This window comes from Notolepis coatsorum (assembly GCF_963971535.1).
Source record: "Notolepis coatsorum genome assembly, chromosome: 5".
Lineage (NCBI taxonomy): Eukaryota > Metazoa > Chordata > Actinopteri > Aulopiformes > Paralepididae > Notolepis > Notolepis coatsorum.
The window spans coordinates 126,787,606-126,805,954 of NC_140169.1; the positions used below are offsets into that span (position 1 = coordinate 126,787,606).

General features: G+C 42.0%; 1 protein-coding gene across 1 annotated transcript in view; it reads right to left on the minus strand.

The window, feature by feature from the left end:
- Positions 1 to 17,670, minus strand: part of LOC311228339 (uncharacterized protein) — a 32,624-nt gene extending 14,954 nt beyond the window's left edge. Inside the window, exons 1-12 of the mRNA XM_084314248.1 lie at positions 17,570 to 17,670; positions 17,208 to 17,282; positions 16,980 to 17,103; positions 16,672 to 16,774; positions 10,514 to 10,627; positions 10,305 to 10,421; positions 8,851 to 9,011; positions 1,734 to 1,880; positions 1,199 to 1,301; positions 972 to 1,100; positions 692 to 871; positions 16 to 260 (exon numbers count right to left, since the gene is read on the minus strand). Of these exons, the coding sequence (XP_084170374.1) occupies positions 16 to 260; positions 692 to 871; positions 972 to 1,100; positions 1,199 to 1,301; positions 1,734 to 1,880; positions 8,851 to 9,011; positions 10,305 to 10,421; positions 10,514 to 10,627; positions 16,672 to 16,774; positions 16,980 to 17,103; positions 17,208 to 17,282; positions 17,570 to 17,588 (1,517 nt within the window). The 5' untranslated portion in view covers positions 17,589 to 17,670. The remainder of the gene's footprint in view (positions 1 to 15; positions 261 to 691; positions 872 to 971; positions 1,101 to 1,198; positions 1,302 to 1,733; positions 1,881 to 8,850; positions 9,012 to 10,304; positions 10,422 to 10,513; positions 10,628 to 16,671; positions 16,775 to 16,979; positions 17,104 to 17,207; positions 17,283 to 17,569) is intronic.
- Between the last annotated feature and the right edge of the window lie 679 nt (positions 17,671 to 18,349).

The window sequence follows — 18,349 nt, forward strand, 5'->3', positions numbered from 1 at the left end:
TCGTCACAGTCTTACCGTTGAGATAACTGCTTGCCCGCTTGCTGCGGCAGGGCATCTGGCATGACGTTGGCGAGGTGTGCCAGCTGGACTAGTTCCTCCATGTCTGGCGAGGGATTCCTCCTCAGGAAGTCAGAGAGAGCCCGCCTCCAGCCAGGCACCCCACCGCACACTTCCCCCCTGGGGAGGCCGTCGCCGTCGACACCCCACAGGAGCTCCAGAAGGAAGTTCTCACACAGGACAGTGCTGTACCAGCCGTTGGACTGTGTGGGGAAGCGATGCAATAGATCTCTTCAAACAGGTATATGGTGCAAATCTACAGACCGCATGTATATTCCTATGATGCATGGGAAACATGCAGGCAATCCAGATGAGTTATTTTGCCAAATATTATGACAATCTTATTTTTCATTCTTTTATAATATCATAAGTGTTCTAATTTTCACCTTTGGCTTATTGACAGCATCAGACAACACCGACCTAAACCTTTGTGGCAATATCAATACCTTGGTTGATTTTATCTCAACTGACCAATGCCAAGCTCTGCTCGACTGTCGCTTGCAACGGTTGCTTTCCTCAGTCAAGAAAGGGAGCGGCTTCGGACCAGTTAAGGGGGCCCATTCTGCGCTGCCTCAAGAAACGTTCCCCTTTATAATCGCCGTTAAAAAGGTCCAATCAGCCAGAGGAGACTTGCCTTGTTATAGTGATGGTAGAAGTCAGACACTGCTCGGAGGGTTTGATGTGGCATCTCTACAGCTGCATGGAAGTGCTCCCTCAGCCAGTCCAGATCCTGCACCCACTTCTCCCTGCTCTGGGAGTCATCCATGGTCTCCGCTAAAGTGTGGATCACATCCTCTGCCCAGCGCACGAGAGCCTGAAGGCATCGACAGAACAACATGAAAAGTAAAGCACGTTGCACATTTTTATTCAGTGTGCTCATCAGCCAAAAGGGGAAGGAATAATTATCAACCTACCATTCCAGGTGTGTAGATGGACGCCTCGAATTCTGACGTTAGGATTTCCGCCGTTGTGGCATTTTTAGCAATGTCTATTCTGTAAGGTTGGAGCTTCTCTTTTTTAAAAGTTTCCATACGTTCAGTTATCTGAAAGTGGGGGTAAATGGATGCAATGATCACAAACCTCTCTGAAAATGCTTTTATGTGAAAAGGAATCATAATATGAGAACCGACCGTTGGCTTACCCACACTGACTGCTCATGCAGTTTTAATACTTGCAATTGTATATGGGCCTTGGAAAAGGCCTGTTGCCACAGCAACTCTATTTTCTCAACAGCCGTGGTTATCCTGTCAACAGAAAAGAAGCCGTTCAATGGAATCATTGTAGCATATTACTATCAGACTACTATAAACACCATAAAACTATAAGCATTTTCCATGAGGGGAAGAAACGCTTCAGTTCTAGTATTAGTTCACCAATTAAGCACTTGGACATTATAAGACATTTATTATAACAAATATATTTTTTTAATAACCTGAACCTGTTCAGAGGCTGAGAGATTCAAATTAAAGACATTTTTGTTCGACATTTTATTTTCGGATGATACGACTCCATCATTTGACTACAGAATATGCACGAGGATGTTGGTGATGCGTTTCACTATTAAATCTATATTGATCATGAAGATCTGTCCACGAGCATAATCGATTCATCTGGTGCCACCGCAGTATGTGTGCATGTATACGCCCCACGCCAACTGCCTGAATGGCTGCCTGTACCTGCCGTAGTTCTGGAGCATGTCAAAGGCAGTGTGGGTGAAGAGGGCAGTGCCAGCCATGTCCCGGTAGCACGGCTCACTCTCTGGGTACCGCAGTTTCTCCACTACATCCTCGCACTGCTTGAGCAACTCATCCAAGCCCAGCTCCCTGCAGATGGCAAAACAGTAACAGTTATAGCTCATTAAATACACTACTATATGGAGGTACAAATATTGTAATAACTATTATAAAGCATTATTCTATACTATGCCTTCATATCCCGGGCCAGATTTTATTACACAGCAATAAAAAACAAGTCCATGTGGCCCCTTGGTCTATAGACTATGTATTAATTTAATCTTTGAGAAAAAGTGTTACCGTTTCCATGTAACTATTACAGTACCCATAAGCCTTGCCAATCTTCGACCAATCACAAGAGCACAACTACTTTGACATTTGTGTCATTCTGGGTCATTTAGTTTTTGTGGCATTCGCCGTCCTTTGTTCATCTGTGCCATTGGTTCACTCGAGACTGATCTTCAAATGCTGAGGTACCCATTACTGTAGTAGTTACCATGGAAACGAGTAAAGATTCCATTGCATCAAGTACACAGTCATAACTTTTTTCTAAAATGGAAAAATGCAGATCTAAAGTTAATTATACTCAACTCTTTTCCCGTCAAATGTCAGACCAATTGAATAAGTGGAACCACATACAGTAAACCTGCTACCTTGAGAACCTCCTTAACCATCTCGTTAATGCTATACAAGTGTGTTGCTTTGCAATAAAGAGCTCCTGCACATAGTCTTCACTTGCAGTTCAAACAGCCTTATTGGGAACGTTTTGGTCTAACTGTTCATTCAAATACAACGCAAAACAAAATTTGAAATGAGTGAAAGGAGGTAAACACAAGCAGCTTCACTGTAGATATCAACAATGGCACGGTTGAGACCAAACGCACTAGCATGTCTTCATGCTAGTTATCAACTGTCGTGAGTTAGAGTGAGACAATATTTCTATTTGCATTGTATCTGAACGCACAGTAACAAAATATTGTTCCCAATAACATGCACTGGAGAACAGGGTGGAAAGTAACCTAACGTGAGCATGACATAAAAGCAAAATGGCCACTGTGTGAATATAGTCAATGGAGGTCTGTGCTAGTGGCCCAGTTTCTAACTCCCACTTGCTTAACCTTTGATTGATTGATTACGTTATTAACAGATTGCAGAATGGGTACAATACAAAACAAACTGCTAAGAGGATGCAGACCAGAAAAAGACTTTAGTCTCGTTTACATCGGGGTCCCACATTTTCAATTCATCATGATATACACGACAAACGGATATACAGAACTGTGTAGTAAAAAGATATAAAAAATATATACATGGGAAGGGAAAGAAACTGTACATTTGTGGGGGGGGGATTTGGACATTTACAGGGGCCAGTTTCTAATTGCAGCCACCCATAGGTGCTCTTTGAGTGCGGTTTTGAAGGAGGGTAGGGATTCACATAGTCTTAAAACATTCCCCATGAATCTGGGCCCAATTCAGGAACGATTTGAGACCACAGACTCTCACTTCGAAGTCCAATTGTAGCTAATCTTCCATTTCCTCCCTCAATGGCTGATGGCGCATTTCAGATTTGGCAAAAGAAAAGACTTGAAAACTTGGGGGATTTATTATTGATAATCTCTTTGCTTGTTTTTCTCAATCGACAGAAAACCTGACACATTTTTACAAGTTAGGCATTATGTACAGCGATTAATTTCCCAATTTCCTCATAAACCTCCAGTCAATCTTGATGCATTTCTTTCCATCAACCCCACATCAAAAGGTTTTACGTCTGACCTTTACTACCTTATTTCAAGAGGCTATAAGAACTGCTTGGGAAGAAGACCTAGATTCTACTTTTATGGACGAGACATGAGACTTAATCCTTGATCGGATACACTCTTCCATGTGCACTCGACATGCACTTTTGCAATTTACAAGTAGCCCATCAAAGCCAAATTAGCTCCAATGTACCCTGATGTGGACCCTACATGCGATAAATGGAAAAGTGCATCTGCCCTTCACATGTAACCGGACGTGTACCTCTTTAGTTGGACATCAAGTCTTTCAAAACTATGTCAGAAACCCGACACAGGCGAAACATGTTTGCCTTTACTTCTCTACTGGCTCAAGGTACCTTACTTAAGTGGAAGGAAACCGCAACTCCTTCTCTAATATCCGGCGCCTTTTAAATATTCTTCACTCGCCTGCATCCGGTGAGACACCAGAGGTGGTGGTCTCCTTGGATGTGGAGAAAGCATTTGATAGGGTGGAGTGGGGGTATCTACTAGAGGTCCTTAATAGGTTTTGTATGGGTCCCAAATGTATTTCTTGGATAACACTTTTATACTCTGCACCTAAAGCATCTGTGAGTACTAATGGGATGATATCCCAATATTTCACTCTTGGTAGAGGTACCCGCCAGGGATGTCCTGAGTCCTTTGCCATAGCAATCGAACCTTTATCTATTGCGCTCAAATCCACCAACTCCAATCAAGGAATCTTTAGATATGGTTCGAAACATATACTCTCCTTGTATGCAGATGACTTATTATTATTCATTTCTGATCCACTTTACCATCCCCCAGACTATCGGATTGTTGAATAGATTTGTAACCTTTTCAGGTTACAAACTTAACTTTTCAAAGAGTGAATGCTTCCCAGTGAAAGACAGTTTTAAGTATTTGGGAGTGAACATATGTTGTAAATTTTCAGACCTTATCAAGAATAATTTCTCACCCTTAATAGCCAAGCTCAAATTAGACCTGGAGAGATAGAATAGCTTACATATAACGGGGAGGGTAAACCGCATAAAAATGAATATGCTTCCACGTTTTTTATATCTTTTCCAATCCCTTCCAGTCTTCTTACCCAAATCCTTTTTTACTAAAGTAAACGCACTGATTTCCCATTTTATATGGGGAGGCAAGCCCCCCAGAATCAAAAGAGTTCCTACAGAGGCCTAGAGAGTGGGGGATTGGCACTCCCTGATATAAGAAACTATTATTGGGCAACAAATAATCACAAGATGATTTTATGGACCCAACAACAGACACGGAGTTGGTGTGAATCTGGATCCTGTCATTCTACCTCACTATTGGCTCTGCTCTCATCTGAATTGCCAATCCGGCCAACCAAATTTTCTACGCACAGCTCTGAGCATGCGTACCTGGCGCCTGGTGGTCGAATATGAATATTACAACACGGAAATAAGCTTCCGTGCATTAGTTATTATTTTGCGCACAGACCGCAGAAACACGGGAACATTTTGATTATATTTAAAAGGCTTTGCCATTGTTAAACGAAAGTGGAATTTCGAAGCTGTAAGCAGAATACAAGTCATATGAACACCCACGATAGTGTTCTTCCCCCTTCCTACTGTATAAGAAAGAATAAAAAACGCATTGCAACAAGAACAGAGGTTATTTGTTGAGTGTATGTGTATTACAAAACCCTTGCAATAAATGTGTCTTAAATTAATGAAAAGCATACATGCTCTGGATACAGAGCATATATCGTGTGGGTGATATGACTTGTATTCTGCTTACAGAATCTCACTTTTATTTCAAAACGTTCCCGTATTTCTGCAATCTATGCGCAAAATAATAACGAGTTGAGTTCTAACAAAGAATGTATTACATGCTGGGTAGGCTGATAAAGAGTAAACTATGATATGAATATGATATGATATAAGGTATACTGGTCCGTCCGCGAGGATAGCGAGGAGTCGGATAGCCATTAAATGCCATTTGAGAATATAGGCTATTAATGCAAAGCGACGGCCTATAGCCTATACATATTATTTAATGTTTTCATAAGCGTAAAGATACAACAGCTAGATTAATGATCAAGTTAGTTTACTGTGCAGGGTTCGCAGGGATGTGCGTGTGCCATGTGCTATTATATATGCGCAAGTTACTGTTGCATAATGTAGGCTATGGGCTGGCTGCTATTATATGTAATTCATATAAGCTACCTAATACCGACAACAAAATAGATTGCATCATATGCCTCTACAAATCATATTATACCCGGTAGCCAATCGAACTAATTCATATTCCAGCATGGTTATAATAATGACACACCAACGCCAAACAGTGGTTAACGAACGGTCTTTATTAGTATTCGAGCTGTCCAGGCAGAATTTCAGCAATGGTCTTAGGGAGTTGTTGATATCTGACATCACCATGTACAAGTCCGCCAGCCTTTTATTTATCCCATAACACGGGTTGTGTCTTCTTGGTTCGGCAGCGCCTCCGTGAACAATCTCGCTCGTGGAGTTTCTCATAATTCGCTCGGGTCAGTCCATTATTTCACATCCCATGGGGGCGTTTCATTACCATATATGGATAATCGTGCACGAGCATTGACTGTAAGAACAAAATGGTATTTATCAACAGGGAGGAGCGTAGGACCTGTGTACGCACGTTTGATAAATCCGGATATTTCTGTGCATACACACATTCTAAATTCTGTGCTTAAGTACAAAAATAGAACACTTTCTAAGAATTGTTGATAAATGAGGGCCCAGGCCCAGTTAGAGTGAGGGACCTATACACCAATAAGGTTGTGTGTAGTTTTAGCGATCCGTGTGAAAAATGTGGCCTCCCGAGATCTCATTTATTCCGATACTTTAAAGTTCGAAACTGGGTTAAACAACATAATAGCTCCTTCCCTAATATCTCAACTCAGTAATTGACACAATTCTGGACATCCCCACAAATCAAAAAGGTCTTGTATCAAGAATTTACACCCTGATCTCCCGGAACAACATTTCTTGATAAAATCAAAGAGGATTGGGAAAAGGAATGGGGCGATGCTATAGATTAGGATATTTGGAATAGAGTACTGGCCAGAGTAAATGATAGTACATCTTGTTCCAGGCTCAATCTGATGCAATTTAAGGTGGTCCATCGCATCTACTTCACAAACTCTAAACTCTCCAAAATATATCCCAATATTACACTCTTGTAATAGATGTCACATGTCCCGAGCACATATGACGCACATGTTTTGGTCTTGTCCCCGCCTACACAGCTTCTGGACAGCTATTTTCAAACACCTCGCTGAGGCCTTTGGCATGGAGCTAACTCCCAGTGCAGAAACAGCCATCTTTGGAGTCTTAAAGAGCACCTACGGGAGGCTGCAATTCGAAACTGGCCACTGTAAATGCCCAAAACCCCCACCACCTCCTAATAGACAGTCTCCTCCCCACCGCATGTATATAATATATGTATATTTCTCTCCCACCCACCCCTCCTAATGTACAGTCCCCTCCCCATCATATGTATATACTCTGTCAAGATCTAGGGGTAACAGTACTGTATATTTGAATACCGTTTATGTCACAAATGTATCAGTACTAAATACCTATATGTCCCTATGCCATAAATGTCATGCATGTTGTGTATGTCATAAATGTCTATATGAATTGAAAATGGGGGACCCTGATGGAAACAAGACAAACGTCTTTCTCAGGTCTGCATCCCCTTAACAATTGTGTGTATTGAGCCGTACTGTATTGTACCCATTCTGCAATCTGTTAAATAAAGTTTTTCATTCATTCATTACCAAGACCGGATCATCAAAGGGTTAGGAGAAGAACAATAGATAGAATTGCCTTTGCATCCTTATTAGCACGCAGAAGGATCTTGCTAGAGTGGAAATCACCAGCAGCCCCCAAAGCATCCCTATGGCTCAAAGATCTCATGTTCTTTTTAAATCTGGAGAAAATTAAATACAACCTAAGGCCGGGGGTCTAGTGAAAAGTTTGAAATAGTATGGGGGCCTTGTATTGGTTACATAGCCAAGCTAAAGACACTAGGACAATGAGAAGGAAGGATGAGGACAATGAGAAGGAAGGATGAGTGAGAGAGATAATGTGTTTGTATGTTCTCTGTTGTGTATTTGTAGGATTGGGTAGGACAAGGGAGGGAGAATGGGAGGGAGGGCTCGCACAAGGTCCTTGAAGTGCTTGTTTTTGACAAAAAAGAGATCAAGGCCTGGACAAGGTGCTTGGAAAGTCCTTGAAATTCAAATCGACCAACCACATTAAGGACTTTTGTTCATCCATGATAGAATTGTACTGAAATTTAATTAATTGTATGTATTTTTTCTATATTAAGGAAATGCTAATTGTCGGAGATTGGCTTTGAGCCATAAATATTGGATCCGATAATTTTTTTTTAATTATCATCATCATTTCTTTTTGCTATAGAAAACAGCACAAGTGAACTGTATCCTTTTTATTTTTGTTTCGAGAAAGTCCTTGAATTTAATTTTGCAATGTCTGTGTGAACCCTGGAGGGAGGGGGGGGGGGGGGGGGGGGTGGCGAAAATATAAAATGAGTCATTCAATGTGTACTGTATTCCACTGTACCTTTGACTACTAATAAATAAATGTAAGTGCTGTAAGTGGTATTTATTTTGTTAAAATAATAACTACATTCAAACAGCCATCACTGTATAATAATCTGCCAGTGCAGTAATCAAATTTGGCTTAGCAAGATTTATTGAAATAAGTAAAAAATTATATATATATATATATATATCTAGCTGATATTATTTAACAAATGAAATACCACTTATAACACAAGTATATTGTAAGCATGCTCGCTGTATTGTCATTTTCAATTTTAATCTTAAATTATCCATAATAAGAATATATCTTCGGTGTGCGTTAGTGTTAGTATTTTGTAGATGGATGAGTTGTGATATGGGCGAGTTGCAGAAAAGCAAAAATTCCTATCCCTGTACAATTAGCTTTTTTTCTTCTTCATTATTGACTATTGAAAGAAACAATTTACTGCAGACCAGCCTATATGTAATAGAGTTCGAGAAGTCAAAACAAAACAAGAGAGAACAGTTCTGGAATGAAATAGTATATTCCCACACACAACTACAAGACCGGTGGGTAAGATCTCTTAACGGGTTGTAAAACTTGAAAGACAAGTCATTTAAGATGTCTTAAAACTGAGTCATGTAGGCTCAATGAAAACGGAAACCTAAATTTGCTTAGGGGAAATTCTTCATGACACATAAGAAGAGAAGAAAGGAAGGAGGTGGAAGGAAGAGAAAAGCCTACCTCCTCAGCTGCCTGAACCGCTCCTCATTGGTGGAGCAGAAGTCTTTCAGCTCATGTAGAACGGAGGGCACTGGCGATCTGGAGAGAGCCTGGAGAGCGTAGATACAGGCCGGGAGCCTTTGGACCACTGAAAGAAACTCCTGGACAAAGGCATTGATCTCCTGCGGAGAAGAACCAAAATAACTTAGAATTAGGCCTCCGTGGAATCTGTGGATAAAGAATTCCGATGTGTTGCAGACAAGTTGCAGATAAGAGTGGATAGAATTCTAAAACTACAAAAAAACTATTTAGAATTAACTGCTAGAATTCCATTCCAGAGATCGAGCCGATGTATAAAATGACAAGAAAACCGGTAGTAAAATGTCACTAGAAAATGCAAGTCTAGAGGAGATTGTGTTACTAACATCATAGCCTCCCAAACAGTGTCGTTATAGACATTCCCAGAACACCGCTTCCAGGACTAATGAACACCGTCAACATGGCCGAATGCCCAGTCGAACATGACTGAATATAATCTAAAGGGACCCTTTTCACTTGCTAATAAGGCCCGCTGATTAAGCTCCACATTTACGCTTCACCAAGGTAACAAAACAATGGACGTCGAGCCGCATCACTGAAAGTCATGAATGGATTCATACGTGACACATCTCCCCCATTGATTATCCAGTCGAGTAGCTGCTCATTTCTCCTGTGCAATTAAACCCAGGCAACAGAAATATTGTTGGGGCAAAAACCACAGGAGCCAATGTGGGGCTATCCTACTGTGAGAGGACAATGCCGCTGTTTTAAACTGTAATTTACTGTACTTTTTTATTTTCACCACAGTGCAACCATTTTGAAACTAATTTCAGATCTAATTGTTGCTACATGCTAACAATATGGAGGAGAAACTAACTGCGTTTCAATATTTGTCAAAAACGGTACCTTTTGTGGCTTATCATCCCGAATAATAACAGTTATTGATATAATTCATACAGAACTCTGAACCCCTATAGAATCTTCCAGGAAGTTCCAACGCTGATTGACAGCTATGCATGTCCTCTACAAAATGGCCACAAAAAGACTACAATTCCCATGGTTAAAAAATATCCAAAATAGTCACCCTCATGACTAGACTTGTCCAAATCGAAAAGTTAAATCTATCTAATGACACTTTTAACCTATTGCTAAACTAACGTATTGATGATAATATATATTCTACATGCTGTTGTGACATGTTAGTGATGTTAATACTTGAATAAGTTTGAAATTTAAATCTCAGTCAAAAATATTGATTAATGACCAGATGGCATTTCGGGACCGGTACCGGTCCCGTCGGGTGGAACAGGTTAAGAGGACTGGCTGAAACGGGAGATGATGTGTTACGTACAAGATATAAAGCATATGGTTTATTTGGAGACAAAAACATATAACTGATTATGATAATGCAGAAGGGAAGGAGAAAAAAAAGGCACCTTGATAAAAGTGACCCAACTTCGATGACGGTAAATAAAGTAGCCTCCCAAAGATGGTGTCAACTGGCTTCGATCGATGTAGTTGGAGAGCTCACAGACTTCCTTCAGTACAACTTTCTGCAAATCAAGAGCATGGTAAATTGGGGGGGGGGGGTAAATTAAATATATAACATGTATAACAAAAAGGTTAAAAGTGTTGCAACACTCACCTTGAAGGGAGCAATACGAGACTTTGACGGCACCAGGAGCTTCAGCAATAGTTTATGAACATCTCTCTTTTTTGGTTGAATCATGTATACAGTATGGACAGTCCTCTTGTGCATCTGGAGAGCGAGAGAGAGACAGCGAGAGCGAGAGAGACAGCGAGAGCGAGAGAGACAGTGAGATATAGCAAGAGAGAGACAGTGAGACATGATGGCAAGAGATATTCAAAAATCATTTCAGCAAACCAGTCTACACACACTAAATCAGGCTAGATTCAGGTCAAAATATACCACCAGTAGCCAAGGTAACAGAGAGACATCACACCAGTCACAAATAGCCAGATAAAATGTTCAATAGGTTTATACAGTTATTGACATAGTCAGCCAAGAAATGTTTCCTTTAATACATGAAAAATATGTTTTCTAAAAGAAAAGGAGATCACCATGTCGAAACCCAACCCCCCCCCCCACCCGAGGCTCTTCTAATAAATAACTATAAACCTGTGACCCGTGATGTATGTGACCCCGCCCCTCCCACGACTAACAGTGTTTTTGCCCCAAGAATAATTCCACAATAAATGCAGGAAGTGAAGCACTTTGCATTGTGCTTTGAAGGTCAACCGTCTCAGAAACGAGCATGTCGGATTGATTATGCAACAAGATTATGCTGACAGAGTTATGCCTACAGAAAGTTATGCCCTACAGAGTGTTATGCCCTACAGAGTTATGCCTTACAGAGAGTTATGCCCTACAGACAGTTATGCCCTACAGACAGTTATGCCCTACCGACAGTTATGCCCTACAGAGAGAGTTATGCCCTACAGAGAGTTATGCCTATAGAGTTATGCCCTACAGAGAGTTATGCCCTACAGAGAGTTATGCCTTACAGAGAGTTATGCCTTACAGAGAGTTATGCCTACAGAGTTATGCCTACAGAGTTATGCCTTACAGAGAGTTATGCCCTACAGAGAGTTATGCCGTACAGAGAGTTAGGCCTTACAGAGAGTTATGCCCTACAGAGAGTTATGCCTTACAGAGAGTTATGCCTACAGAGAGTTATGCCTTACAGATAGTTATGCCTACAGAGAGTTATGCCTTACAGAGTTATGCCCTACAGAGAGTTATGCCCTACAGAGAGTTATGCCTTAGAGAGTTATGCCTTACAGAGAGTTATGCCTACAGAGTTATGCCTACAGAGTTATGCCTACAGAGAGTTATGCCCTACAGAGTTATGCCTTACAGAGTTATGCCTTACAGAGAGTTATGCCCTACAGAGAGTTAGGCCTTACAGAGAGTTATGCCCTACAGAGAGTTATGCCTTACAGAGAGTTATGCCTACAGAGAGTTATGCCTTACAGATAGTTATGCCTACAGAGAGTTATGCCTTACAGAGTTATGCCCTACAGAGAGTTATGCCCTACAGAGAGTTATGCCCTACAGAGAGTTATGCCTTACAGAGAGTTATGCCCTACAGAGAGTTATGCCTACAGAGAGTTATGCCTTACAGAGAGTTATGCCTACAGAGAGTTATGCCCTACAGAGAGTTATGCCTACAGAGAGTTATGCCCTACAGAGTTATGCCCTACAGAGAGTTATGCCCTACAGAGAGTTATGCCCTACAGAGAGTTATGCCCCACAGAGAGTTATGCCCTACAGAGAGTTATGCCCCACAGAGAGTTATGCCCTACAGAGAGTTATGCCCTACAGAGAGTTATGCCCTACAGAGAGTTATGCCCTACAGAGAGTTATGCCCTACAGAGAGTTATGCCCTACAGAGAGTTATGCCCTACAGAGAGAGTTATGCCTACAGAGTTATACCTACAGAGTTATACCTACAGAGTTATGCCTATAGAGTTATGCCCTACAGAGAGTTATGCCTTACAGAGTTATGCCTTAGAGAGTTATGCCTACAGAGAGTTATGCCTTACAGAGAGTTATGCCCTACAGAGAGTTATGCCTTAGAGAGTTATGCCCTACAGAGAGTTATGCCCTACAGAGTTATGCCCTACAGAGAGTTATGCCTACAGAGAGAGTTATGCCCTACAGAGAGTTATGCCCTACAGAGAGAGTTATGCCCTACAGAGAGTTATGCCCTACAGAGAGTTATGCCTACAGAGTTATACCTACAGAGAGTTATGCCTACAGAGTTATGCCCTACAGAGAGAGTTATGCCTACAGTTATACCTACAGAGAGTTATGCCTATAGAGTTATGCCCTACAGAGAGTTATGCCCTACAGAGAGTTATGCCCTACAGAGATATGCCCTACAGAGAGTTATGCCTACAGAGAGTTATGCCTTACAGAGAGTTATGCCCTACAGAGAGTTATGTCCTACAGAGAGTTATGTCCTACAGAGAGTTATGCCTTACAGAGAGTTATGCCCTACAGAGAGTTATGCCCTACAGAGAGTTATGCCCTACAGAGAGTTATGCCCTACAGAGAGTTATGCCCTACAGAGAGAGTTATGCCTACAGAGAGAGTTATGCCCTACAGAGAGTTATGCCCTACAGAGAGAGTTATGCCCTACAGAGAGTTATGCCTACAGAGTTATACCTACAGAGAGTTATGCCTACAGAGTTATGCCCTACAGAGAGAGTTATGCCTACAGTTATACCTACAGAGAGTTATGCCTATAGAGTTATGCCCTACAGAGAGTTATGCCTTACAGAGTTATGCCTTACAGAGAGTTATGCCCTACAGAGAGTTATGCCCTACAGAGAGTTAGGCCTTACAGAGAGTTATGCCCTACAGAGAGTTATGCCTTACAGAGAGTTATGCCTACAGAGAGTTATGCCTTACAGATAGTTATGCCTACAGAGAGTTATGCCTTACAGAGTTATGCCCTACAGAGAGTTATGCCCTACAGAGAGTTATGCCCTACAGAGAGTTATGCCCTACAGAGAGTTATGCCTACAGAGAGTTATGCCTAGAGAGTTATGCCCTACAGAGAGTTATGCCTACAGAGAGTTATGCCCTACAGAGAGTTATGCCCTACAGAGAGTTATGCCCTACAGAGAGTTATGCCCTACAGAGAGTTATGCCCTACAGAGAGAGTTATGCCCTACAGAGAGAGTTATGCCCTACAGAGAGTTATGCCCTACAGAGAAGAGAGTTATGCCCTACAGAGAGAGTTATGCCTACAGAGAGTTATGCCCTACAGAGAGTTATGCCCTACAGAGAGTTATGCCCTACAGAGAGAGTTATGCCTACAGAGAGTTATGCCCTACAGAGAGTTATGCCCTACAGAGAGTTATGCCCTACAGAGAGTTATGCCCTACAAAGAGAGTTATGCCTACAGAGAGAGTTATGCCTACAGAGAGAGTTATGCCTACAGAGTTATGCCTATAGAGTTATGCCCTACAGAGAGTTATGACTTACAGAGTTATGCCTTAGAGAGTTATGCCTAGAGAGTTATGCCTTACAGAGAGTTATGCCTTACAGAGAGTTATGCCCTACAGAGAGTTATGCCTTACAGAGAGTTATGCCCTACAGAGAGTTATGCCCTACAGAGTTATGCCCTACAGAGAGTTATGCCCTACAGAGAGAGTTATGCCTACAGAGAGAGTTATGCCCTACAGAGAGAGTTATGCCCTACAGAGAGAGTTATGCCTTACAGAGAGTTATGCCTACAGAGTTATACCTACAGAGAGTTATGCCCTACAGAGAGTTATGCCTACAGTTATACCTACAGAGAGTTATGCCTATAGAGTTATGCCCTACAGAGAGTTATGCCCTACAGAGAGTTATGCCCTACAGAGATATGCCCTACAGAGAGTTATGCCTACAGAGAGTTATGCCTTACAGAGAGTTATGCCCTACAGAGAGTTATGTCCTACAGAGAGTTATGTCCTACAGAGAGTTATGCCTTACAGAGAGTTATGCCCTACAGAGTTATGCCCTACAGAGAGTTATGCCCTACAGAGTTATGCCCTACCGAGAGTTATGTCTTACAGAGAGTTATGCCTTACAGAGAGTTATGCCTATAGAGTTATGCCCTACAGAGAGTTATGCCTTACAGAGAGTTATGCCCTACAGAAAGTTATGCCTGCAGAGTTATGCCTTACAGAGAGTTATGCCTATAGAGTTATGCCCTACAGATTGTTATGCCCTACAGAGAGTTATGCCCTACAGAGAGTTATGTCTATAGAGTTATGCCTTACAGAGAGTTATGCCTACAGAGAGTTATGCCCTACAGAGAGTTATGCCCTACATTGAGTTATGCCCTACAGAGTTATGCCCTACAGAGTTATGCCTTACAGAGTTATGCCCTACGGAGAGTTATGTCTTACAGAGAGTTATGCCTTACAGAGAGTTATGCCCTACAGAGAGTTATGCCTTACATAGAGTTATGCCCTACAGAGAGTTATGCCTACAGAGTTATGCCTTACAGAGAGTTATGCCTATAGAGTTATGCCTTACAGAGAGTTATGCCCTACAGAGAGTTATGCCTACAGAGAGTTATGCCTACAGAGAGTTATGCCTACAGAGTTATGCCCTACAGAGAGTTATGCCCTACAGAGAGTTATGCCTTACAGAGAGTTATGCCTTACAGAGAGTTATGCCTACAGAGAGTTATGCCTTACAGAGAGTTATGCCCTACAGAGAGTTATGTCTTACAGAGAGTTATGCCTACAGAGTTATGCCTTACATAGAGTTATGCCCTACAGAGAGTTATGTCTTACAGAGAGTTATGTCTTACAGAGAGTTATGTCTTACAGAGAGTTATGTCTTACAGAGAGTTATGCCTTACAGAGAGTTATGCCCTACAGAGAGTTATGCCCTACAGAGAGTTATGTCTTACAGAGAGTTATGCCTACAGAGAGTTATGCCCTACAGAGAGCTCTGCCTACAGAGAGTTATGCCTACAGAGAGTTATGCCTACAGAGAGTTATGCCCTACAGAGAGTTATGCCTTACAGAGAGCTATGCCTACAGAGTTATGCCTTACAGAGAGTTATGCCTTACAGAGAGTTATGCCCTACAGAGAGTTATGCCCTACAGAGAGTTATGTCTACAGAGAGCTCTGCCTTACAGAGAGCTATGCCTACAGAGAGATCGATATCATGCGCAAGTGTTAAGGAACATTTTGGGAAATAAGGACTGGAAGCAGTAGGGAGCAGCTACCCTAGTTTAGGACAAGGACTGAAAGCAGTAGGACACAGTAGGACGCAGCTAGTCTATCTTAGCACAAGGGCTGGAAGAAGTAGGGAGCAGCTAGGCTAGCTTGGGACAAGGACTGGAAGCCGTAGGGAGCAGCTAGGCTAGCTTGGGACAAGGACTGGAAGCCGTAGGGAGCAGCTAGGCTAGCTTGGGACAAGGACTGGAAGCCGTAGGGAGCAGCTAGGCTAGCTTGGGACAAGGACTGGAAGCAGTAGAGAGCAGCTAGGCTAGCTTGGGACAAGGACTGGAAGCCGTAGAGAGCAGCTAGGCTAGCTTGGGACAAGGACTGGAAGCAGTAGAGAGCAGCTAGGCTAGCTTGGGACAAGGACTGGAAGCAGTAGAGAGCAGCTAGGCTAGCTTGGGACAAGGACTGAAAGCAGAAGGGATCAACTAGCTTAGCTGTCAAAAGTGAAGAAATACAACTTCCAACAGAACAGAACTGACACAAGAGATGAAACCGTCTTGAATGAATGAATGAAATGAATGAATGAAAAGTCTCATCAGACTTTGGGGAAGATGGCAAATAAGTGTATTTCCCAAAATGTTGGGAGTGTTCCTGCCGTCCTGTGTGCACAAGAATTAAACCTCAACCCCCCCCCCCCCCCCAATTCAGAACATCTTCCAAAACAACCAGTTGCATGTATTGATTGATTGATTGATTGAAAAGTTTATTAACAGATTGCAGAATGGGTACAGTACAGTACAGCTCAATACATACAATTGTTAAGGGGATGCAGACCAGAGAAAGACTTTCGTCTTGTTTACATCAGGGTCCCCCATTTTCAATTCATCATATCGTATAGCACATCGTATAGCAAGTAAGTAATGTTGCTTTACTCCATGGACCATCCTATGACCCAACTGTATTATTATTATTATACATGGGGGGGGAACTTCTGAAAGAAGTCCTTTTTATAGAAGGCAAAGATAAATAAAGACAGGATTGAAAGAAGACCCACAATTTCCCCAGGACCCATACAGTGTAATGAAAATTACATAAAATACCTCAAGAAGAAGGAGAGTTTCAGCGATGAACCTCGACGTGGTGAGTGAGGCTTGCCTCATGTCAGCCACAACTGAAACCAAGCTCTCCTTATCCTGTTTTTTACTGTTAAGAGGGGGAAAAGGCTATTATGAGCTTAGTCGTTTTTAGCACATTATGCAATCATTTCACAACCTCACACACACACCCCTAAAACAGACTACTTATACAAGTGAGGACTGGCTAAACGTTAATAGGATTTTGCTTTCGACCCTTATAACAACTTTTAGTACAAGAGCAAATGCAGACACACACAGCCCTCTCAACATACTTGTGCAAACAAAGAAAGTGGTTTATGAAGTCCACCACTTCTAATTCACTCAGCTCCGAGGTCAGTTTGCTTTGCCCATCCGCAGGGAACAGGATCAGAGGACAACCATGCTGATCAAAGGCACCTGAATGGAGAACAGAACACAACATTTATGGGCCCCATATTGGATCTCTGCTCTTGGATTCTTGATATACATAATGTGGAGAGAATATGGTGAATTATGACTACCAGGGAATAATACTGCTCCTGAGTTCAACACATGATCTCCAGGCAATGGCGGTGTGGGGGAGGACTCCTGGATTTCTGAAAGGATTTGAGGGAGACGGAATATTTATATTGAAAACATGCCCGAGGAAGTAAAATAAACAAGTTGAATTCCCCATGTCTACTGGAGAAACCGGCCCAACAAAATACGTTTTACCTTCCATCCAGACTGCAGACTAAAAAAATAGTCACCACACATAGAATAATCGGATAAATTACCATTAAAGACATACACTGCACTAATAACAAAGTAGATCAAATACAAACGAATATGCAACCAAAAACAACACGCTGCACCACTAATGCACTTGACTCGAGTCTCTTACCTGTTGCGTGTCGATTCATCCCGAGCTCGTTCGTCACAGCTGCTCTATACAGTTTCCGATGGAATGGATCGGGAAATTATCCCTTCATGTTTTCTAACGGAATACAGGTCAATACTGCGAACGGTAATAATGTGACGATTTGCAAACACAGACAGGGGATACTGGCTGCTAGTCTAGGCTACTTCGTTCCGCCATGTTGTTGCATCCATTCCGAAGCGGGTCACACGGCTGGTTGAGTCCCAGTGAGTGGATGCTGAGACCTCCTCATTTATAACCTCCGAATTGGAGCGAGGGCGGGGGGAACAGAACATGATGGGAACAGAACGTGTTTGCAGTGGTAGAAGAAGTGCAGTAGAAATACCCAGGACTCTGGTCAAAGTAAAGGTCCCCCATTCAAAATAGAATTCGACTAAAAGTAGAAAAGTATTTAATATTGAATGTACCAATCAAAATTAAAGGTAGGCCTATACACTATTATTCGAAATCAAATGATTGTAGGTCAGTGCTAAATTGGGAGCATTGATTCAACCCTTGAGCCAGTCAGTGAGCTGTGGTTGGTGGTCCAGTTGGTTCTGATTAGGCCTGTTGAAGTTGGCAGGCTTACAATCTGAAAGTGTCTTAAAATATTTGTCTTCAAAGTAATTAACAACTGATGGGGTTAAGGTACATGTAGTGGCGTAAAAACTACAATAGTTAATTTGAACTGTAGTCATCTGACATCCATCACCGATATAGAATGTCCACTCACTGGTCAGTAACATGGGTCTTCCAGTCTAGTCT